Source organism: Denticeps clupeoides, chromosome 6, assembly GCF_900700375.1.
Source record: "Denticeps clupeoides chromosome 6, fDenClu1.1, whole genome shotgun sequence".
NCBI lineage: Eukaryota > Metazoa > Chordata > Actinopteri > Clupeiformes > Denticipitidae > Denticeps > Denticeps clupeoides.
This window is the reverse complement of record NC_041712.1, coordinates 15,720,298-15,744,730: the sequence shown is the minus strand read 5'-3', so window position 1 is coordinate 15,744,730 and position 24,433 is coordinate 15,720,298. Positions and strand designations below refer to the sequence as shown.

Sequence of the window (24,433 nt, the reverse complement as noted above, 5' to 3'; positions counted from 1 at the left end):
GTTTCCCTCCAGTCAGTGACAAGAGCCAATGGGTGTAGCGCCACACATTTCAGGCCGTTTGATGTTTTAAGCCCGAGAGAATGTCATTGTGGAGGATTTTGATCAGTCACCTAGTAGACACTTGATTAATGGTACTGATCTTGCACGCTAAATGAGCCCCACTCAGCGCCTTGCCCCGCCCACTGACTTGATTTCCATGGCACGGTACGTGCAGAACGAATGACACAGATGTTGTTGGAGAAGACGGCACCCTCGCTCCCCAATCCCCTGAGCTCCACTCACAGCATGGGGCCTGAAACTTGTTTTTCAATCATTGTGTCCCCCCAACTTCGTTCCCAAAAGAGGGAGGGAGAGCAGGAGAGAGAGTGAGGACAGAGAGAAAAAAGAGGGTGGGAAGGGCAGCACAAAGCAGTGCATGAATATAAAGAGAAAAAAAAAACATTCTTTATAACAATCTCCAAATAATTTAACACAGGGAGGTCCTGGAACTGTCAAGCAAAGGGGGGTTCAGCTTCGCCTGGCGGTTTCAAAGTGTCCCTGGGTTGGGATGGATCTTTAGCAGGAGCGGTGGAGACTTTGTGTCCCCTGGGAATCTCCGTGTGGCTGAAGATTACGATGCGGGTTGGCGCATGGCTCCTGTGGGTGTCGTGGCTTTTGACCTGGGCAGAGGCCTCACGTCAGTGCAAGTGCCAGTGCACCTGTCTACAGGAGGGCACCTCGGGAGAGGGGTTGGTGAATCAGAGCAAGGGAGCGCCTCGTCACCATGAGGCACACCAACACCATAAAGCCAGGGCCCATCGTAGGAGAGGTGAGTCCATTGCTTCATTTTTAATTGGATTTAGAGGGAGGGGTTCTGTGTGAATTTGTACACAAATTCAGAATTTCGCTTCAAACTATACTTAATTATACATAATTCTTTGTATATTGTATTGTATATTGATGAATTTGTGCATTCTGAATTTTTTTATTATTATTTTATTGTGAGATGATACTCTTAATATTGACTTTTCAGTCTGGAGAAGTGTCACGACCGGTTCAAACACCAGCAGACCATTCTGAGACCATTCTGAAATCTTTACCAAAATAGTTAAAAGAACTAGATGATCATTTTCTTTCTATAATTTTTGAATATTGTTTATTAAAGTAAAAAAAACAACTGGTGTGTTGAATGCTTGTGGACACCTCTTTTTACAAATTGACTTAAATTAATTTCTTATATTTACATTACTCTGTATATTACAGCCGCTCTACATATTTATACAGTTTTAAGGTAATACATAAAATGTCTGCAAGCAACTTTTGTTCCATCAGCATATGCTGATATTTGTTACGTTGGTTGTCAGCAGCTTTGATCTGTGAGGAGACTAAATGATCCCTGATTCTCAAGCTTAGCGCATGCAGTTGTGTGAGAAAGCAAGGAAGTCGTATATAATGTGAGACGTCTCCGTGACTCAATTGTCTTGTGACCTTTAAACCCAGTTGGGGCCTATTGAGAACTGTGCATTAAAATGCATTCTTCAGCTCAACTTGTTGAATTCATATTTTCTCAGGTGCTACTGATAAAGCATTATGCACCTATGTCTTTGCATTTACAATTTTTCACAAATGCGCATCTTCTATTTACATTTGACCTTAGTAGAGAGGCTTTTGCACAGGCGGATATTTTCTTTCTTGTTCCATCTCGGGCTCCTTTAGTGAACGAGCGCTGCCCTTATGCTGCCCTAAACCCTTTGTTATCCACTGAAAGCTGTCTGATGCTGAGGCCATCTCGCCACTTCATACATCTACATAAGCGTCCATCACTCAAGTCGACTCTTTTTACCCACACAATGCCCAGTTCACTAAACACCACTTTATATTTGTGTCCTTTTTGAGGAGAATGAGCACCGGCACAGTGCCTCTCTGGCGTGTTTGCGCAGTCTGGGCCACTCGGGATCACTGGAAGCCAACACTGTTCTTTTTCCTTTTCTTTTCTTTCCGTCCTCTACTCTCTTCTCAGCTGTGCTGGAAGCACAAACACTTTATGTATTTTTATTATTATTATTATTTTATTATTAGTTTACTAGTTAGTTAGGTAGGTAATAAGTTATTGTGAGTGAAATTTGGAAATGTACCTGCACCATATTTAAGGCATAAATCTAATTGTTTCACCATCTGTTGCCATGGACAGCATCATTGCCCCTGCTCAACGCGCATGCGCATTGCCCAAAGAACATTAAAACGATGACATTTAATGACACGCAACTGCACGTTTTTTTTTTTATGTATTAGTGGGTGAAACGCTCCGGAGGTGAGTCGCTGGGGGCGTTCGGGGGGTGTCCGCGCCGGGACCGCGGGCAGGGAGTGTCCGACGCATTCGGAGCTGCGCCCACAACTTTTCCGCGTCGCGCCACGTGACCGCCGGGCTCGGACCCGCGTACCTGTCGAACCCGCGTAGCCGCGCACCCGCGACGCGCCGCGACGCGCCGCGACACCATGACAAAACACATATACACGTGCGTCGTGTGCATCGGAATCATTCACAGCCTCCGAGGTAAGAGCCGACTTCGCGGTGCTGCTGAGATGAAGGTTATTTCGAGGCTGCTTGCGTCGCTGAATAGTTGTAAATGTTTAAATGTGAATGCACATTCAATTTGGTGTTGTTGTTGTTTAGTTTTCATTTTTACTTTCATGACTGTCTGTCTTAAAATGAAACTTTTTTTCCCCTGTCGGACTGTTTAACCAAGCCCAGTTTTTAATATATGCGAACATTGTCCTGATCTAAGCAAACCTTTAAGCTTTTTTTGTATATAAAGAAATAAAAAAATAGGCTCGTCAGAAACTCAGTGTGAAGATATGTGCAAATATTCTGGTTAATTGGGAGAAGTTTTGTCTAAAAATTCAGTGGAACTCAACTTTTGAAGGCTGGTGGCAGAGGATGTAGCGCGGAGAAACTGTGTCTGGCTCTTCCTCTTCAGGAAATGATCCCTTTCAGAAACAATAGGAGCTTTTTTTTATATGCACAGCCAGAAATCCTTGCCAAAGAATTCCTCAATCACATTCCGATCGGCTGTGTCTCCCTTCTCACAGCACAGGTTCTTAGCTTGTGCTGATGCTGAACTGGAACAGAGATTTCCTGTTTGTCTCAGAGGACCATGGGGGAAAAGGTTCAACTGGAGACAGAGCAGCAGTAAATGGGGAAAAAAAAAGTCTCTGTCAGTGCCACGTCGTTTATCTATTCCCACAGGAATAAGTGTTTATTCGCCCTCCGGATCAGTAGAACATGTGCCACATTGTTGTACGAGAAGCCCCCCCATCTGGTGGTGTGACTGGCGTGTTTTGACATCAGGCCACAATGGGAACACTGTCAGTGGGGCAGTTTTTAGCAGAGACACCGGTTACACTCCGTGGACAGGTGACGGATTTCCTCTCGGCCCGAATTGTGTTTGTGTGAAGGCGCCTTTGTTCTACGCAGTGGGAGAAAAAAAATGACTTGCGGTGTTTCCCGGTCCAAGCAGGAAAAACAAATTCCCGGCCCATATCTTGCTCATCCAATGCGCTGGGAGTTTGCAGACAATGAAAAATTCCAGCGCCAACCGAGAACAGAGATTGTTGGTGGTGAGCGTTAGCTCTTGCAATCTTTTGTCAAGGCCTGAGGTTGTAATTACATGTTTACATGGGCTACTTCCACCACAACTGTAATTATTCTGATACATTTAATAAAATATCTTATTTTTTTTACTTGTGTCTTCTAGTAACAGCCTTAGAGCTAGAGTTACCCAGATTCATCACTTCCTGTGAGTGGTGGGGAAATACAGAGCAGCAGGCCATTTGTGCCTTTTGTCATATCCTGCTTCTCAGTTTGGAAATTGTAATAGCGACTTTTCATGCATTCAGTTTGCTCATATTAGAGGTAGAGCTCTAAAGAGCTTTTTTTCGTCGGAGAATGTCAACTTGTATTTCTTATTTAGCCCCAAATCACATACAGGACCTTACAATTGACACCCCCACAATTTAGACCCTTTTAGAACACAAGAGGGATAAATGTAAGGACCCTTGGGAATGAGCGTACATGTTACATAATTGTATGTTAATAAATTGGCATCTTAGATAAATTGGCATCTTAGATGAGAATACAACTTTGAGGATTAATGTGCTCAGATATTAATTCTGTGCGCAACACCCATCCAAGATTCATACATTCATCTACGTATTAAATAAATTTTTTCGTGTTTGTGCCTCAGGGTTCAAGCTCCGGACAAATGAGAGCATACCAAGGATCGTCCACCACCCCTCGGATGTTGTTGTGAAGGTTGGCAACCCCGCCACGTTGTCCTGCAGAGCCGAGGGCAACCCCGAGCCCGCCATCGAGTGGCTCCGCAATGGCCTGCCTCTGGACCCAGACAAGCTGGAGGGTCAGTCACGGCCCATTGTCCTGTCTGAAGGGAGCCTCTTCTTCCTCAGCGTGGTCCCAGGGAGGAAGGGCCACTCGCATGAAGGGGTTTATGCCTGTGTGGCTCGGAACAGTGCTGGCAAGGCCACCAGTCGGAACGCCTCCCTTCACATTGCTGGTGGGTGACATAGTTGGCAGTGAACGAAAATAACAGGAAGTGCAGATAATGGCAAGCCCAAGAGCTGACCTTTACTTGAGATACTTTCTCACTGTCCATGTGTCTCGTTTTTTTCTTTTTTAATGAGACCTACGGTCACTTGCAATTGGCCGAGATTGAGTAGTTACATGTATTTATTACACCAAAGGTCAAAGGTTCACAGGATCGGGGGTCTGCAGGAGACAAATTAAGATCATCAGGGGAGCCAGTGTCAACGTTTGCCCCTGTCCCTCCCAGCAAAACCAACACTCTGCTAATTGACCCCTGACTTCATACCATGTTTGCATCCAAAACAGAGTCCTGCCTGGCAAATTCCAGCTCTCAGGCTGACAAGCGTTAGCCTTATAATTAATTCGTTTTTCATTTTGGCATTTCGCTGCAAGCATGTGGCAAATTTAAATGTAGTATTGATATAGCATACGCGTGGATGTGCAAATGAAATGTGTAATGAAAGTTGTGTGACTGTGCCCTGATACTTTTTGCCCTTGCAGCCCTGCGTGAGGAGTTCCAGGTACAGCCCGGTAACGTGGAGGTGGCTGTGGGTGAGGTCGCAGTGATGAACTGCAGTCCTCCTGTTGGCCATCCGGAACCCAACGTCGTCTGGAAGAAGGACGGTGTGCTCATCAATAGAACGGATGACCACTACACTGTGAGCTCATTTGTAATTCAGGGTCCAGTTTGTAAGGTCGTTTAATTAGACGGTCCATTCAAATCCCAGTAGGTGACTCAGAGGAACAGGCTGACTTGCATTTACTTTAAATGCAAAAAATGAAAATGCTCCACTGGATAAAATATGATGTCATTCTGCTAATTGTGCATTTATTCTTTTCTAGCAACTCAATGGGAAATTGATTGTTGCCCCAGCTCGGAAGACTGATGCAGGGGTTTACATTTGTGTGGCCTCCAACACAGTCGGGGTCCGTGAGAGCCGAGCAGCAAGACTGTCAGTATTAGGTATGATGGTCCACATTGATGGTCCACATTGTAATTTGAAATCAGCTTTCCACTGAAAACGTCTTGTTCTGATTTTATGTGGTTGATACTGAGATTCGTTACCCTTCGTCTTTCACAGCAAAGCCTGTGTTAGTGCACAAGCCTGAGAATGTCTCGGTTAAGGTCGGGGAGGCAGCACAGTTCTTCTGCGAGGCGGAGGGTGACCCAATGCCTGCTGTGGAGTGGAGCAGTGAGCAAGGACCTCTGCCAAATGGCAGGTCAGATTTCAGAAATCAACTATTATTCATTCTCCCAGAAATTCAACCTCTTATGTTCCATTTTTCTTTGTAAAGATGATTTGCCGTGTATTATAAGACTTTTCTTATTGAGGGTGTCCAGAAAGTTTCAGTGCTTCGGTGTCCCAATACATCTCTCATAATATAAAGGTGGCCCAATTTTTCACACGTCTAAAACAGGTTTTTTGGTATCATAGCTACTACTAACTATCATTGTTAAATGACTAGCTGTCTAAAATCTTGACCGACAGAAGTTTTATTCTTGATTCCAGATTAGCTTTTGATATTGAAAGTGAAGTGATTGTCATATCGGTGTCTTTGTTATGCTTTTACAGATATTTGATCAATCCAGACAAGAGCCTACAGATCCATTATGTGACAGAGCAGGATGCTGGGAAGTACACCTGCACTGCTGTCAATGAAGTGGGCATGATCTCATACAGCGCAGAGCTTTTTGTAGAGGGTAAGGCTGGAATGAAGATGAAACTCCTTCGCCTTCTACTGCACTTCTTCACTTCACAGAATTAAATTTATTTTCAAATTCGTTTGACTAAAATATTTATGTCATAAATGAGAGATCCAACCTTATAATGAAATATGATGCATTTTGCACTCATTGTTCTTACATGATCAGCACCAGCAGGGGTTCTTGTGTCTTGTGAATTTTACAGATGCCTCTCGTACCCTCACACGGGATCTTCACAAGGAGCTGTCAGTGCTGCGTGTCGAGCTGGACAGTGTTGCAGTGATGACGACTTCCTCCAGCATGACTCAAGTGCGGTGGAGGGTATGAAGGATTCATCTATCACAAGTTGCAATTGATGTCTGGAAATAGACAGTTTACTACATCTGTATATTGTTGAAAAGCTGTAAGATTCAGCTGCTGGAAACAAAAAATCATCATGTCAGCTTGCCCCAATTTTCATCCGTTTTTCTGCCGTTCCCTTTGCTCTTTGGTCTCAGCTCCAGTCCTCTGCAACCCAGCCTCATTTTCTGGATGGTTTTGAGGTCCTGTACCGTTCTCTTCTGCCTGCCAGCTCAGACTGGGCAGCTAAGAAGGTGCCTGTGCCCAGTTTCCAAACACCCATTGGGCCACTCAAGAGGGGGTATAAGTACGAGTTCAAAGTCCGGCCTTATGGAAGAGGTTTATATGGCAGGGAAAGCAACACTAAGCATTTAAGGGTCCCCGAGACTGGTGAGCATGATTTCATTAACACAAAAAAACATAATCTGAATGACCATTATAATTGTATTATTAACTTTAGCTTTTATCACATTGAAAGGCTAATATGGATTATTTGTTTGACATTTTAGTACTAATTTGGCCTATTTAGTAATATAACTTGGTCCAGATGCAAAATGGTTAAGATTTATTCAAAATTTTATTTAGAAAGCTTATTTGTCTTAAACTACATATTTCCTATACACGTAATATCATTTAAGAATCTGATACAATTTCAGTGCAGTTTCACTGAATGCATGGTATTACTTTATTGAATTTGAGTCCTTTGTCACACGGTTTTCCCACAGTCCCCAGTGCTCCACCTCAGGGTATCACCATAACGATGCCAGCTGACCGAAATGACACAGTCCACTTGAGCTGGGACCCTCCTCCCCACGACGCACACAATGGGATCATTCAGGGTTATCAGGTAACAACAGATAAAATTCCGAAAGACCACCAACCCAAAAAGTTTTGCGCAGTTGAGTCGCTTTCCCATAAAATGAAGTTAAACGGTGTCAACTGTGTTTGGTGACATTTCTGTGTGTGTGCCCTGTCAGGTGTGGTGTGTGCAGTCGGACGATCAGCAGTTCTTTAATTGGACTGTTGACAGCGGCACTCACAGTCTCGACATCGGAATGCTGCACCCGGGCAGGCCGTACTGGGTGAGGGTGGCAGCAGTGAATGGGGCAGGGATTGGTGTACAGAGTGACCCTCACAGACTTCTCATAGGTTAGTGGAATAAAGGGTGACAGGTTTATACAAAATGAACCGAGGAATGCTGCATGTTTTAATAATATTAACCGTTTTCATGATAATATTCTGTTTTGCCAAGAACTTCCATACTACATTGTGTAATATTCAGATTTATGGAAGCGTATTCCTTTATTACATTAAGCAAGATAATATACTGACCCAAATATTTTTTTCCCTAAAAAATTTTATTTACTCTGTCGTCTTACATTTAGGGTCCAGACAATAGTTTAATAACTGTTGAAAAGGTATTTGAGGTTGTCTCATTTGAGGGGCAATGTTGTATTAACGTTTTCAGAGACCAAGCAGGCAGTCTCCCCCCAGCTTGGTGGCTCTGGCGCGATGGCACACATTCTGGCGGTGGTGCGTGAGCCCGTGTTCATTGGCAGCGTCGGTGCCCTCCTGTGTTGTATTGTCATGGTCACCACCGTGTGCCTGTGCCGCCACCACTCCCAGCCTTCCGACCTGAAGCACAGAAACCGCAAGGCCCCAGGTCCGTTAGAGATATTAAGTTTTACTGTCATTGTTAATATTGGTGTAGAATTTTGAATGCAGTTCTTTTCTTGGCCCACTGTAGGTTTGTACAGGCTAGCCAGTGAAGACCTCATCATAAAGCACAGGTAAAGTATATATAAAATTAATGCTTAAATAAAAATTAAATGAAAAAATATGTTACATAAGGAAACAGCACTGGCTAATATCTTAACGCATTATTGTGAGGGCAGAATGGCAGCCCCTGACTCTCCATGGATTTCGGGGGCCTGGAGGCCAGCCCCATGTAAGGATCAGTACCAGGGCTTATGGACTCAGAGCCAGGATATCCTGGGGTCACAGAAATCCAGTGAGTCACCACCATTACCAGAGTTATTACAACAGGACCATCACCATTACATACCATTACACGGGCATTAAGAACACCAGCAGAAACGAATGTGGGCAGCTATCAAAAAAATATATACTTTATTTTTTACATTTGATAGGTTCTGTGTAAACCTATCTAGAGACTGTACATAAGTTACATATAGAATTCATTCAAACTGAGGCTTATAATGTTGGTAAGCAAGACACTGTGTGTAAAATTGTGCAACATTACTTAAACAATGTAGCTTGATTTACAACCAGATAAATTATGAAAAAGACATTGGTAAAGTCATGGGCATAGTTCTGGAAGTTTGGAGCCATTTTTAATTGATATGCAGCTCTGTCTTGTGCATGCATTATCTGGTTTTATATTAAATGAAGATGCAAACAGCAGAGGTTGTAGAGAAAGTAGTCTTGTGCTGGGCTGTAATTATGTAGTAGATGACGTAATTTACATAAATCTGAAAACATTAGTGTGTGTGTGTGTGTGTGTGTGTGTGTGTGTGTGTGTGTGTGTGTGAGAGAGATGATGATGGTGCTGTATGCAAAACAAGTAAATCAAACCCACTAAAGATCACTGTGAAATAAGGAACTATGGCACAGTTTTTATACTGAAGACAGTGATTACCAGTGATTAATAATCATTAATCAACAAGTGCAGCATACAACACTGTCAGTCTCTTGCAGTATTATCTCGTTTGCCTTGCCGTTCAGCATTCAGCATTATCAAACACAGCGAGCCAATTGCGCCGGTGTAGTAATAATAGTTGGTTTGTAATCCTGTTATTGAGATTGAAAGCAAGATGTTTCCTGTCCTTGAAAATGCTGACAGAGTTTACATATTTCTCTATGCACTGTTGTGTTGTTTCTTTCTAAAAAGCAGCCACTAGGAAATGAACACTTGAACATCCTGTACCAGCTACATTATGTATACATGTACATTATGTAGTGGATTACTTTAATAAACTACAGATAAATCTATTGCCAGATGTTTTGTCCACATGCCAGGTTATTAGCCTTAGTTTTTTATTACTATTTTCTTTTTATGACAGCACTTCCTGTCACACAGAAGAAGGACCCCGGTCATCTTGAAGCTGTTGTCCCCATAGTGCCAGACAGCTGTGGGGTTTATGGCACTTTTTACGTGGATCTTTCTGGCAACAAACTGAAGACGTTTAACAGCCCCGCCCGCTGCCCCAAAAGGCCTCACTGTAACGCAGCGCAAAACTGTGAGACGGTTTGCATCCCTCCAACCGTCCACGACCCAGAGGTGACCACTGATGAACAAGTGCTTCCATGGAAACGGGCCCTCCCGGCTCAGCCCAACATGGGCGTTCTGAAGGAATCGTGGGAGAAGAACCAAAAGCGAGGTAAATCAGTGGCGGTTATACGTTTTCATGCTTATTGTTTTTAAATGAGTGAAACATGACCACTTCAGTGTCTTCTGATTTCTAGAACTTCATGCTGTCAACAGCGCCCCACTGGTACCAGTTCACCAACAGGCCTTGGTCGTCCGGAATGCATCTGGTGCTCATCATCAGCCTTCAGGTCAGACCAGACATTGCATGATTTAAATGATTTAAATACACTCACTCAGATTTTAAGAGGGCCATATCATCATAGATCAGACTAATTTGTGTTTTAGAAGACACCTTTAGATGACCAATAATAGCATTTGTTAATATGCTCTATATATATATATATATACACACACACACACACACACACACACACACACATGTACACACACACTAATCAAATGAATAAAAAACAGATATATGTTTTACTTGCCAGGCAAATAAGGATGTTCTAAACAAAATAAACTGCTCAATATTAACATGATTGATTTTTTTTTCTGATGTTACTTAAATTCAGGTGCGTTCAAGCAAACTGGGTCTCCTCGTATACTCCATTACTCTGCCTCCTTGCACTTGGTGGATATGCTCCCCACTCCTCCACCTCTTCCGATAGATGACACCCTCAGCCTGAGCTCTGAGGAAGGGTGAGTCTGGCGCCATCAGTTACCTTTTTCCATTTTCTGTGCAACCATTGTTCAACGCTTCCTCCCGTCTGTCCATACTTGCGCTGCAACACACAGTTAACGGCACTCTGGAATGCAGGATAATGGCACAGACTTTCATATCATAAGTCTGTCATCAGTACAAGAATGGCTAGGAATTGCAGAAACAGGAAATCAATTTAGCACATAGACTTACTACAATGGCCTTGTGGAGCTTTGAGTGAAAGAGACGTGTTGTTCATTAGTGAAACCTTGGAATGAACATTTTCTGGTGGGTACGTGCCAATTTACAAGCTGCCATCAGTGATATCTTCTTTCATGTTTCCTGTAATGATATGTACACAATGAGACAGTTTAGAAGCAAATAGCACTGTTAGCTGTTCTCAAGAAGGTCGACAAATATTCAAAAAACAATGATCAGGAATTCATGTCAAACCTGTGACAAGAAATACACAAAACAAGATGTTAATGTGCAGAGACAAGGAATCAAAGACATTTTTAGACCATAGATGATAAAAAATTCATCTTAATTGTTGGAAAATTCCACAAGGGGACGCCAATTCCCATCTCATGATATCATGCAGTTATAAATAAATTACCATCATGGCCACACTGGCTCAGGATGGGCTCTGGCAGCCGTCACTCTGCTTCGGATTCTAAATTTAACACTGTGAAATTCAGTCTTTGCCAGATTGTAGTTTATTTTGGACCAGCATGCATGAGTCCATTCATCAGTTAATGATCAGGCCCTTTCTGACTGTTGTGTCATTTGTGTTAATTCATTGTATTCAGGCCAGTGAGGCTGTATGACAAGCTCTATGACTGATGTAATATAATAATGCTTCAAATAAAATAATACTTCAAGTCATTACTAGGGGTGTTAGGTTATGAGTTATGTTAGTTTGGCTAAATTATTAATGTAACTACCGAGATCGTACACAGCATCTTGTATATCAGCTCTGTTTTTGCATTTTCAGTGAACTGTAGAACATTGCAACATTTATCACAGTATCACAATTTATCAATATATACAGTATCACGATATAAACATATTGTGATCTGTATCGTGAGATCCTTGCCAATACACACCCCTACTCATTACTGTATCCTCCATTCTGAAGAATATGCCTGAATGTCTTCCCAACCAGATCCACAAGGTCTACCAAGCTCACTGTCGACGCGGGCTCACTGCAGTCTGTCTGCACTGCATCCGCAATCCGGGGTCCTGTTACCATCTCAGGCTGCCCGTCGTTCCCCAGCCCCACCTACAGTCGTCTGTCCACCGCCTCCTTCTGCCTGTCGGCAGACACTGACATAGATGTGGACACTGACCTGGACCTGGACCAGAACACCACCCTCTCCACACAAGGGGCCGCACAGTACCTTGAGCTGAGTCCCAGGGCTGACAGGCACAGGTAGGGAAAGTTAAACGGAACACCTGCCAGCTTCTTTTGCACAAATGACAGATGAAAAGATCACATTTTGGTTGCACGGCACAGGTTTATTTTTAGACCAGACAATGCCCTTGGGAGGAAGTAGGCATGTGTCTTCCAAACGCTTGGAAGTATCCACACAGGACAGGCTGCAGATTCTCAGACAGGACCACATAGCTGGAATGTTGTGCTCCAGATCTTCTCTAATTAGACTCAATGAATATCTTAAACACGTTTGTCAGAAGCACAGAAAGCTGGCTTGAAGATACGATGTACAGAGTCTCCTGGGACAAGGCTGACAGAATAAACTGTGATGGGGTAGCACATGTATTAATACACACACATGTAAGTGTACTTGACATTTAAATAGTCAATTAAAATTCCCCTATACATAAATTCTATGAAAAAATGTCCAATTTACTGAGAGGTTTTAAATCCTCAGGGTGCCACGCCCCCACTGTACTCGTAAGAGAGAACACAGACTCTGACCTCCAGCCCACCAAAATAACGTTTTGTTTATTTTTAGTTTTTATTATCTGTCATGACATTTCTTTACCCTCAAAAAAGCCTCTCATTTTTAGATAAGATTTTACCCATTGACCCATTGTGGCCTATTGTTTAAATATCACACACCTCAGTTTAAACATGCTTATTGTAATTAGTCAGCTTTGTGTGTGTTATTAAAGTCTTTCGTACTGTAAAAATTCCTTATTTTATTTGACTTGTGCTCACCTGGCTTTTTCAGTACCCTGTCAGACGCTGTCCCACGACCTTTCTCCCCCACACCCACATTTGGCTACATCTGCGGCCCGTCTGAGTTGGAGGATGTGAATGAAAGGCAGGAGAAAGTGAAGCTGAGAAGCACGCCCTCCTCCTGCTGCAGCGAATGGGAGGGGTCACTCTGGAACGGGTGGGGCTCAGCCTCTGGGAGCAACATGGCAAGTGCCCGTACCAGCCTCATCAGCTCGTCTGACGGCTCGTTCATGAATGATGCCAACTTCGCCAGGGTTCTGGCCATGACTGCAGAATCGATGACGGGAGGCACATTTTCAGGTACAAAACCTGGTGAAAGTGAAACCAAGAGCTAAAATAATACAATAAACCACATGACAATAAGACTTGTTTTCCTACCTATTACCATTTATAGCCACTAGGTAGTGCACTTGATTAAAAAGTGATAAAGTGTTTGCTGACATCAAAAGATATTTCCACTAGATGGCGCCATATCACCACAGAATTACCATTGTCAACACATTTTAATTGATAACTCTCGTTAGAAATGTGTTACATGTACTACTAAACATCATACCGTCCAAATGTAACTTGTAAAGTTTAAAGGTATTTGTTATGTTGATTGATTACATGTAATGTGTTTTTTTTTCATAATGAGACCGTATTTAGCAGCACTCTATACATATAAAGTGGAATCATATCCATCTGCATACTCGTTCACTTGTAGTAATCATGCACTCATTGCCATATGTTGTCCAGGACTGAAAATAGATTATGAAAAGTGTTTTTTTTCCCAAAAGCACACCATTACATCATAAAGTAGATTAGTGCCACCACTAAAATGCCTGATTCACACACTTACAGGTTTATCATGTTTTTAAAAGCTTTTATAGGATAAATTAAACATCATGAGCTGCATCTGTCGTGCCTGCACATATTATTGGACAGTGCACCATTTAGGCATTCTGAAGGCACACAGGTACAGCACATAGCACACTGCCTGTAGTACATAGTTAATGTGATTCTGGTCTAGTGGGACTGTTGTCACCACAGCAGTGACACTGACAGGGTAGAGGCATGTTGTGCTTGTAGGAGTGTGTCAAGATTTGTACACATGTCGGTGTTATCCACCGCCTAAAAATACCCAGTCAGCAGCTTTCCTGTGGTCAGAAACAGACCACTAATGAAGGGCTAGATGACACCAGGCCAGCAGCTGGACTATAGTCTCTGACATCTTAGCAGCGTGGTGGGCTGGAGGTCAGAGTCTGTGTTCTCTCTTACGAGTACAGTGGGGGCGTGGCACCCTGAGGATTTAAAACCTCTCAGTAAATTGGACACCACACCATTACATTAACGGCATCACCAAACCAGTCACACGGAGCAAACTCTGTCCATTTGTAGAATTGTTTTTTTGTTTTTGGTCTTCATTGATTTAACTGAGCTTTACTAATTGAGGCAGTAAGGACAAAACAATAATTGAGAATGTTCGTTAGGCTCATTCTTCTTTTCTACATGTTGATCATGGATTACTGATTTAACAGTAGTTCTTGCAGATATGCAACGTATGCACTCATTACTTTGTTCGTCTGTCAGATTTCACCCCCCCTGCATCTCCCCTGAGTGGACTGTTCCCCACCCAGGACTGCTTTGGTGAGGTTGCGCCCCTGCCTGTGTGGGACTGGAGCATGGCGTGGGTAGAGGAGATGGAGGCTCAGTACCGTCAGAGCCAGGCTGGGGTTGGATCCACTGGAGGAGCAGTGGGAGGTGCCCGAAGAGGAGCCACAAGGGGACCAGTTGACCTCAACTCGGCCCCTGGGCGCTGGGGTTGTCTCCCAAATAACAGACCAGGCAGCCAGAAAGTTTCCTCCCATCAGTCACCATCAACCCACATCAGCCCCTACTAACCTCAGACCAAGGTCAAAAGTTCATCTTCCATAATACCTCAGGGCACTGAATTTCCCTGCAGTCAACCTGGATTTGCTCCGCAGAGGATTTTTATAGAAGCCCACGTGTTCAAAGCAAGACACATGTAGGATAATGTTGTTGCAATCATAAAATATAATGAGAACTTTTCTACTCTTACTGTTCAACTTATTTCCCAGCGTGCCACCATGATGACACAAATATAAGACAACAACGTTTTTCAAGACAAGTTTATGAGAAAACTGAAAATTATTTTATTCAAAGATAATGGCGATAAGGTAGGCTGTTTTTAACTTCATTTATATGAATTCATTAAATCAATTTCATTCATCTTTTAGATTAATTTGTCATATTTAAATAACTGGTAAATTAGTGTGCACTGCATTTAAGTAAGCAAAGGGTGCAAATAAACTATTATTTCACTTTGTTACATCACTTTTTTGACATAAAAAAACCTGTGTTAAATTCAAACCAGTACAGTATTTCATTGATATAGTGAATGTTTTTGCATAATTCGGTCATCAGAAATGCACAGAACATTTCTCCATTTATATGCAAGTGCATGTAAATATCTTGCTGCTCTATTTAAAGTATATACACTGAGATTTTCATACTTTTTAGTTTAGCACAAAGTTTTATACTCTTAGCTGTAATTCTCTCATTTACTGTAACTTGCTATTACTAGGATTGTGTGATGTTTAAATGTGTTTAATTTAACTTTATCATCTGTGCATTTCCCCAATGATCAAGAAACAGTCCTTAACAGACTTTAGACTGCACAGTGAAGTGTAATTACTGGGATATTACATATCTTCTGTTCCCTTTTTTTAAATTCTTTTTTTTTTTTTAATGTTACACGTTTAGAACTACAGAACATGTGGTCTTTTTTAAGATAATTTTACTGTGTGTTTTTTTTTGTTTTGTTTTTTCAGTCATAAAGTAAAATCATTTTGAATTATTTTTGCACTGGAACTAACCTCATGTTGATTCTAATGATCTTTTTAATAAAAAAAAAAAAAGAAAGCATCCACTTCCGCATGAAGTACAGTACTACCCTGCTCACCCGGCAGTCCTTTCATGCTTACTCTGATGGGTAGATCTTTCATATTTAGCCTTCTGGGCAGGTCTGACGTGTTACCTGCCTGATGGGTGGTTTTCACAAACATGGATCCTCTTGGCCGCTTGTTTCATACGTGGTGCCTGGTGGCCATCAGACTCGTAGCTGCAGCCTTGCGGCCGCAGTTGTCTGGTGTTTGCTCTCCCGGTTCATCTGACTGGTAAAGAGGTCACCGCAGAGGCCACGTACATCATTGCAAAACCCCTAATCCTGAGCGCAAAACAAACCAAATTTGCGTTACAACCACAGCGGCTGCCGCCTAACACGTTTGCCACAAATCTTGAAGGATTATCCTTCGTCTCCATCACTGCCTACCGCCATATGCTTGGCACAAAAAGCCACCTCCCCCTCGCATCTCTGCTTCAGCCCTGTACACCCACCACAAGGATCTGCACTATGGCTACGCCACAGCCAGAAAGCCCTGCTTTATATAGCCCGCCAGTAATCCAGTGACCCACATTGCCATTTTACCACACTACGTTTAAGCTTCCGCTCGTGCCTCCATTTATGTTTCATGCCATTGCTGTCATTTGTCCAGCCGGATTAATGTTAGAAAAAAAAGAAAAAGAGAGAGAGAGAGAGACCAATAAAGAGTTTGATCTTCTAAATCCTCTCTCTTCGGCACAGTGCTTTGGTTTTTATGAAAGAGACTTAATGTAAGTCATGATGATAAAAAAAAGAAACCTAAATAAGAGAAAAACCTCTGGGACAGTTAAAACCAAGGGACCTTTCCCAGGAGGCATGAGCATTATTGGGTCGAATCTTTGTGCACGGTGGTGTGAGTCTTCCAAAAAAATAACAAGGCCAGACACTCATGTTTGAACAAAGTCAGCAGGCACGGCTGGTCATTCAATGGAGGTTTTTGTCTTCGGTTTAATAGACTTCAAGCTTTGCATCCAACATAAAGTGTATTTCTTAACCTGAAGGACAGGCAAATCTGTCTACATTTTCAGTCTTTTGTTCACCTGCAGGCGGAACTCGCAGCGCTACAAAATGCTGTTAAACAAGAGGCTGTAAAAATTAGAGTAAAATGCAGCAATAGGCCATAATTCTATAACCCGCTTCATGCTGGTTGTGAGAACTGAGTCTAAAATTGGTGGCTTTACAAATAAATCCCATTAGAAAAGTGACATTAAGGAATATTTAGGAATGCATTTTGGCCGAGCTCAGAGAACATTCTGTTTAAAGACAACTTTTATAACTACGTCTATTTATTTATTACATAACCTACCCTAACAGGGTGAAACTTAGAGACTGGGACACACTGGAAAACAGTTAGCAAGGATAATGTCCATTCAAATAAAAATCAACGTTAGGTTAATATGTTGAGGTGTTTATCCTTTCATGGTTTATGGAGGTTGATTACTTTGTACTTAAAATATTGGTTTTGTTGATCACCTTATTCTTAAATAAGTCTACGTGTGTCTCTGAAGGGACATTCTGTTCACCATCATTTGTTCCTTCTGTATTTTGCCATGACACCCGTGCTTAGTTTTGTTTATTTCTCATTAAACCCAGCCACCTTTAATCACGCCATGCATTTGTAATAGGTACATATTAAATTGTGTTTTAATGTCTATCCCTGCTGGCACAGTGCCGGTGGCTGGTGGTCTTAGATTGTACCGGTCTATCAAACTTCAACTTACTGCTCCACCAGCCTTACCAGCTCAAGCTGGCTTCATCACCAGGGTTATCCCTGTTGAAGGAACAAACAGATCATTTAATCCATTCGTAATTAATATGTGACTCATTATACAAAAAGACAGAGTAAGTCACAGTATAACAGCAACCACTTAAATACACTTTCATTTTGGCTTAAAACTACCCAGACCTTTTTTGTGACACCCAGTGAGATTTAAATGATCCTGCTATCCTCCAAAAATTGAGTGAAACACCTGGGAATATAAGTACCCACTCTGTCACAACTGTCATGTACCTGCTGGTCCCACGGATCCTCCTTTTGTGGACCGGATCCAAGAGGGGTCCAGAGGTCCCAGATGCTGCTGGTTTATCCTATAGGGTCGGGGAATGAAAAATTAGTCGAGTGGCTTGCACTGAACCCAAGGGAACCAGCTCTGACTTGGCCCTGAGTGACCCTGGATCATGGTTGGGCGAGATTAAAACTGAGGTGGTCTGTCCCGCTCTCTCTGAAGCTCTTAAGAGAACACGGCGGAGCATAAAATCCTGGGTAATTGAAGTCGAAAGCTCAATTTTATGCCACTCTCCTGCCTCCTATATTACCGCATTAACACATTAAATCTCGCTTTATCGACAAGCATCTTGACATTATGGATAGAGGAGCTCCATGGTGAAATGTCACTTCGCCGGTGTTTTACTAGCTTCCGGAGACAATGCCTTATTATTTTGGCACCGCGGCTGTACACACTTTGCATACATTAGACCGACAATAAAGTCAAAAACATCCATCTCCCCGCTAAGTAATTAACATGGAAATTGGAGAGCAGTATTCCGAAGCCGTCCTCTTTTCCCCCGGCCCCGGTGGGCGTGTCCTCGCTGACACCGGTCTAATGAATGAGCCGGTGATTTATGGGGAGAGAGGGCCCCTCAGATGGAATCGAGGGGTATCCCAGACACCTGTGATGTCCACAAGGGTCAAACCCCCAGGCTATCTATGGCTGCAAGGACGTCTATCGGAGGCCTTGTGACCTGGAGACCTGGACTCCATTGGCGATAGCCCACCCAGCAGAGATTAAAAGGAGGATGTTTGTCCCTGTTCTCCAACTCCAGCATAAAACTGGTGTTTACATTTACATTTACAGCATTTATCAGACACCCTTATCCAGAGCGACTTATAATCAGTAGTTACAGGGACAGTCCCCCCCTGGAGACACTCAGGGTTAAATGTCTTGCTCAGGGACACAATGGTAGTAAGTGGGATTTGAACCTGGGTCTTCTGGTTCATAGGCTATTGTGTTACCCACTAGGCTGCTACCACCCTACTCCTTCCTCTGACAGGCTCTGTGGGGACAGCACTCAAAGTGAGCTCCTAGATGTGCTTGCCGGGGTCGCGTGTCTCAGGTGGTGTTGTCAGACTGCTCTTTTTTTCCCCCTTCCCCCCCATCTTACTGCTCCTAGCAGGATCCTCACCGAGGCAATTTCATGCTACTCAGTGCAAGCTCACCCAGGTGGAATCTGCTGTGAGCTGTGGAAGGTTAACAGAGTGCGAAAAGTTTCTCATATTAAATTGAACTGGTCAAGCGGTGTTTGATTTTTTTTTTTTCCCCCAAAATATATGAAAAATAATAAACTTAAGCCTCAGTGTCCTTAATATCAAAACCTGGCAACACAATCCAATGACTATAGTGTTTACTTTCTGAACAGCGCACATTTACATTTGACATTTTATGACATTTTAGCAAACTCCCTGATCGGGAGTGAGTGACATTTGAACCTGTGACTTTGTGGTCTTCTGGTTTACATGCGAGTGTTATGCACATTAATTAGTACCACCCTGACTTACATAATTTGATTCTGAAAATGAAAGCAACTGAACAAGAAAAGTACACAACTGTTCATAACTGCCGGTCATTGAGAAGTGTCTTTGTTTCCCATTGAATAAAAATCAATGAAGAGAAGTGACAGTCTTGCATCAGTGAACACTGCATCATTCCAGTGGAACTCGGGACTCACTGCCATTCTACATTAACGCTGATGTTTTGATCAATTTGGTGTTTTCTAATAGACAAAACAGTAAAACTATCCAAAATGGGGACATTTCCAAATTCCATCTTTTGAACATTACTGTAGCATTGCTTTCTATTCTTACCCGCTGTAGGAGGTATGCAGCCTTTTCTTGTTCCATTTCTGAATATCACAGAAGACGTCCTTCAGAGTCCTTCATATGATATGACAAGGAACTGTGAAATCACCAGGCATGTGTTAATCATCCTGAAGGAGGTCACTGATTGGGCTGGACACAAAACTGTTAGTGCATCAGAGACTCAACAGTTTTGTGATATCATTATTGTTTATATTTTGTCATATTGAAGGATTCAGTGCAATCCGGAGCCCTAGACACTAGTTTTTATTTTGGTTAACAATGCAAGAAGGAGACGTGTGTTGACACCCCAATTTGGGTGCTCTCACTGCGGTGTTGTTGTTAGCTAGTTTCTCGGGTGCTCTGCATTCCAGTCCCTGTTTTGTCTGTGTGTTCACCCTGTGATGAATTAGCAACCCTGTCCTCAAAATTATTCCCGCTTCTCTGCAACCCTGACCTGGATCAGCGGGCTTATAAAACGGATGAATGGAAGGTATTTATGGGTCATCAAATGTTTTTTTTTTTTTTTTATTTGATTTTTACAAAACAACAAAGACTACCAAAAAGTTAGTCGACAGAACAGGTCATTTTGGTTTCTCGTCGAACTGAATACATTTTCACACTGTCTCCGAAACAGAACAAAACAATAAAGGTATGGATACAATCTTTCACAACCGCTGTCAAACGATAAACTTTCTCTCTCATAAAAACCAAAAATCCAGAATCCAGAACCACATTCTCATCAGACCTTGACAACAGGGATCCAAAGACGGACGGTAGGTGACAGAACTGGCCCGGGGACCGGTTCTACAGCGAGCTGCGTTAACACCACATATATTGTGCTTCATATTTTTTGTTGTTCTGAGACACAACAAGAGTGCAATATCATGTTTTTGTTCAAATGTATACATTTCTACAAAAAAAGGTTGGCACATTCAGACAGTATTATATTGGACCTTCTTTTTTTTCTTTTTTGTTTCTATGTTTTTATAAATACAATATATTTGTCTTTTCCTGCATCTGGAACTTATGTAAAAACCTTACAGAGATGACTATTTACAAAAAATGAGGGACATGGGATGTGAAACACTCCCACAGAGTCATAAATAACAATAATAATAATAATAATAACAACATAATCATTTGAAAAAGTCCAAGATTCCACGTCGGCCAAGGCAGACAGTGGTCTCTGTACAATTGTCCTCTTGTTTCTCAGCCATCTTCTTTAGAAGGAGCAGGGGGGATGGGTCCGCGGTCAGGAAAGTGAAGGACTACTGATGTTCCTCTTTCCTTCAGACTCTTATCTCTTCTCCTGCAAGTGCAGACAGAGAGACAGAGAGGAGTTATCAGGGAAACGATACTGCGGTAATGCTGTGCGCTGTGTTTTTTTGTGATGCGGGTGAACTTTTGCCCCGTCCTTCAAGCAGTGAAGCAAGCGGCTCAAACTGGGCAGGAGATTCTGGGCCTCTGACACTACTTGCTGTCTGATGCAGAGCAACTCAAGAGGAAATAAAAAGAGTGCAGATGCGAGCAGCTTTTCTGTTTGTTCTCTGCACTAAAACCTAACCAAAATGTTTATATAAATGATGCATGTAAAACATTCCCACAGAGTCATAAATAACTATAATGTCCTTGAAAAATCCTCATAAAAAACACATATTAAAACCAGGGTTGGGCAAAATACATTTAAAAATTGTGATGGCTAAATAATGAATAGATTGCAATAAAGGTTTTCAGTATTCAGAATACTTTTAGATGAACTCTAACACATATACAGCTGGATGATCAATTTCTTCTTGCATATTGGCATCAACATTAATAACATATCAAAATGAACATGATACCTTTTTAAGATTATTTTTGTGTTAAATTGATAGCTGTTGGTTCATAAAATGTTTAAAAAGCATGTTTAAATATATTCCATAATTTCATTTAATGCAGCGAATCTCGCTATTTCGCTATCTCGCTATTTGTTTTATTTTTGTACTAATTACGTTTTGTACCTTTGAAGCTGAGTTCCTCAGACACTGAAGACAGTCTGTGGTTTGGGGTTTAGTGCAGGATTTTAAGGGTCACTGGCCATGAAGTGTTATAGAAAGATCTAAGGCAATAAAAAATACTGACTCTCCTTTACCCTCCTCTGGGGCCAAAGCCTCTAGCCCCATACTCTACACATCAAGTGTCTATTCAAGGCCACAGTCCAAGTGGAAAGATAATGTTAAACACTATCACAGGAGGGGGGGGGGGGTGTAACCCAAAACTCTCCCCTTCCCCTGGTGGTACGTGACGGCGCTCTTTTGTAAAGGCGCCCTTTTTATGTCCCCTTTCAGAAATTCGAGAAGAGAGAGACATCAGAGGGCCGGAGAGCGTCCGCTCGCGCTAACCTCTCGCTTCAAACGCTTTCTCATGCCGGCACGGAGGGAATAAGAAAAATACTGTCGCCTCCACCACCTCGGTAATCTCTTCTGACCCGTAACACTACTGAATGCCTCGACCGCTGAGAGACAAAGTCCCAATAGCATTCACCGAAGCTGAACACAGAATAAAAAATTTTTTTTTTACAGTTTTGCAGGTATGGTCTAATAAAATGTCTTAAAGCAAATGCTAATGTGGGTGGGGTATTTTCAAGGTGTTATATAATGTGTTGGGAGTGTTTGTGAATGTATAATACACTAGTCCACCAATCCAAACGCACAAAGTAAAGTGCTGATAATCTAATTGCATGCTTGGTTTGGTAGTGGGACGACTGTAACTGATGGCCTATGAACAAGGCATACAGCAAGCAAAGAAAATGATAGGAAGGAGATGGAGTTCACCCTGTCCACGATACAGATAAACAACAACAGTTCTTGCTATCATCGACTTGTTAGTGAGTCCTGAAGTACACTCCCCATGCTAAAAATCTTCTCCCGCACAAAAATACATTTGGGCCGAAAAGACACTACACTACATATTTGTGTAGAAATGAGATTTAGTCAGGATATAAGCATTTATTTCTGGAAGCGAGGCTGCGTTTGTTTCCTAAATAGAGACCACACTGTTTCATGTGAACACAGAGAGTTGGTGAAGTGTGGCCAGATATTATTGTTGCAGTGGCCTCTTCTGCCTCTTCTAGGCCTGGGGGGGTAAGCATTGTGGAACTAACAGCTTTTCTGGACTTAAAAGACCCTCTATCCTGCAGTGAGTGCTCTTAAAAGAGCCCTCAGCAGGCCTTTCTCCACCACCCATTCCACAGCACTGGGGAGATCCCTCACACACGCCGAGCACTCTGCCGAAACATGAAGTGAGGTCACCTCACACGCTAAAGGGCATGGGGGGCATGTGGCTTGTGGGGTGTGAGGGTGTTCACAGAGAGTGTGCATATCTCTATGCAGTGAACCATGATTTCTTGATAAAAATGAATCTGAGTGACTAACAATTCCAAAGAAGAGTTACTGAGGTTAATGAAAAGCCAGTGTGAAGCTCTGAGGATTCTGCAGAAGAGGATTCCCAGGTCCTGGCATTCATGTGGATGTCACTTTGACATGTACCGCCAACCCAAAAGATCTTTGCAGACCACGTCCACGTTTCATGGTACTGCCGTTGCCTGAGAGCAGTGGGCTCTGGATAATAAGCCCTGCTACACTGCAAGAATGGTTTGACGCGTTCTGGCTCTTGACTTGGCCTCAGAATTCCCCAGAGCTCAATCCCATCAAGTAATTTTTCCAGTTGTTCTAGTACTGTGGTTTTCAAAGTGCAGGGTTGAGGGCAAAATTGAAACAATCAAACTTGACATGACTTCATATCAGCATGGGCATTTTGAGCAACATGTGGCAAGAAACCGGTATTTGAACTTTTTTGAAATTAGCAACCAAATAGCAAAATGATATACACAAGGGTCACACATTTCATAAAACAATTGTCAAACAACCTGGGCCAATAATAATTTAAGATACATGTATGTCATTTTTAATAATTCCACAGTTTTCACAATGTGTCCGTTTGTTTTTATTTATTTTGTTACGTTTGCATAAGAAGGTGCAACTGAATTTTAAAGCAAAATGCAGAAAACATTTCTGGAACCACTGTTCAACTAGATGTATAGAGTGAATGTATAGAGTGAAGATTGCAGACTAGTGTGTCAAGCACACTCGGGTGTTAAACAAGCTGCTGACAAGGCCCATAATGATCCAATGGCCCTTATCTTTAGCGCTTTAGATAAGACCCTTCACTTGTGAGCCAGTCTGTGCAAAATATGCACACCACCACATGTCCATCAAAGCTGGGTGTCATGTCCTGGTCACATACCTCGCTCCGCTTTCTGCCTGACCCTTGACCCCGGGATCCTGTAGACCCTCGTGATGAGGAACTTCCTGTTGTGGAACAATTGCTTGACATCTGGCCCCTGGCAATGAAGCTGGGCTTATTGTACGGAATGATGTCTTCATCTGTTGGAAAGGGTTTTAATGCCAGAGAAGGAAAATGGAATTATGAGACATGGTGGTATTTCGTTTGAATCCTCTTAACCCCCACAAAAATATCAAAAGACAGTATGGGCAGGTTTGGATTTTTTCTGTGAGTTGCTGCCTCACCCTCTCTACGTCGCTGTGCTGAGCCCTTCCTGCTGGAGGCGCTGTGTTCTCTTCTCTCCATGGAGGACAGTGAGCCCCCGTCTCTCTCCAGTGATGTCTGACCGCAGTCAAGTCCATCGGTGGTGTCCATGAGGCACTCGTCTACTGGAGGAGGTTCTGGAGGCGGAGGGAGGTCTGTGGAGACAGACAGAAAACACGAAGAGAT

The 24,433-nt window shown here is 42.6% G+C and overlaps 2 protein-coding genes across 6 annotated transcripts in view; one reads left to right on the top strand and one right to left on the bottom strand.

The window, feature by feature from the left end:
- Window positions 1–402: 402 nt before the first annotated feature.
- robo4 (roundabout, axon guidance receptor, homolog 4 (Drosophila)) lies at window positions 403–15,715 on the top strand. 2 transcript variants are annotated; one of them, XM_028983734.1, is made up of 19 exons: window positions 403–808; window positions 4,224–4,550; window positions 5,081–5,238; window positions 5,423–5,543; window positions 5,662–5,800; window positions 6,154–6,281; window positions 6,490–6,605; window positions 6,782–7,013; window positions 7,349–7,470; window positions 7,601–7,772; window positions 8,092–8,286; window positions 8,371–8,413; window positions 8,519–8,634; window positions 9,707–10,024; window positions 10,110–10,202; window positions 10,530–10,656; window positions 11,823–12,089; window positions 12,853–13,160; window positions 14,433–15,715. In XM_028983734.1, the coding sequence occupies exons 1-19, from the start codon at window positions 616–618 to the stop codon at window positions 14,741–14,743; spliced, it is 3,486 nt and encodes a 1,161-aa protein (XP_028839567.1). In that variant the 5' UTR covers window positions 403–615; the 3' UTR covers window positions 14,744–15,715. The 2 variants fall into 2 exon arrangements, with proteins under 2 accessions (XP_028839567.1, XP_028839568.1); XM_028983735.1 differs by lacking the exon at window positions 403–808 and adding an exon at window positions 2,295–2,533 and having other exon boundaries at window positions 14,433–15,714.
- Window positions 15,716–20,182: 4,467 nt separating this feature from the next.
- The window catches only part of robo3 (roundabout, axon guidance receptor, homolog 3 (Drosophila)), a 103,947-nt gene continuing 99,696 nt past the window's right edge, over window positions 20,183–24,433 (bottom strand). For all 4 annotated transcript variants that reach the window (XM_028982789.1, XM_028982790.1, XM_028982792.1 and 1 more), the window contains 3 exons: window positions 24,229–24,402; window positions 23,945–24,084; window positions 20,183–20,969 (listed from right to left, as the gene is read on the bottom strand). In XM_028982789.1, coding sequence (XP_028838622.1) covers window positions 20,958–20,969; window positions 23,945–24,084; window positions 24,229–24,402 — 326 coding nt within the window. In that variant the 3' untranslated portion in view covers window positions 20,183–20,957. The remainder of the gene's footprint in view (window positions 20,970–23,944; window positions 24,085–24,228; window positions 24,403–24,433) is intronic.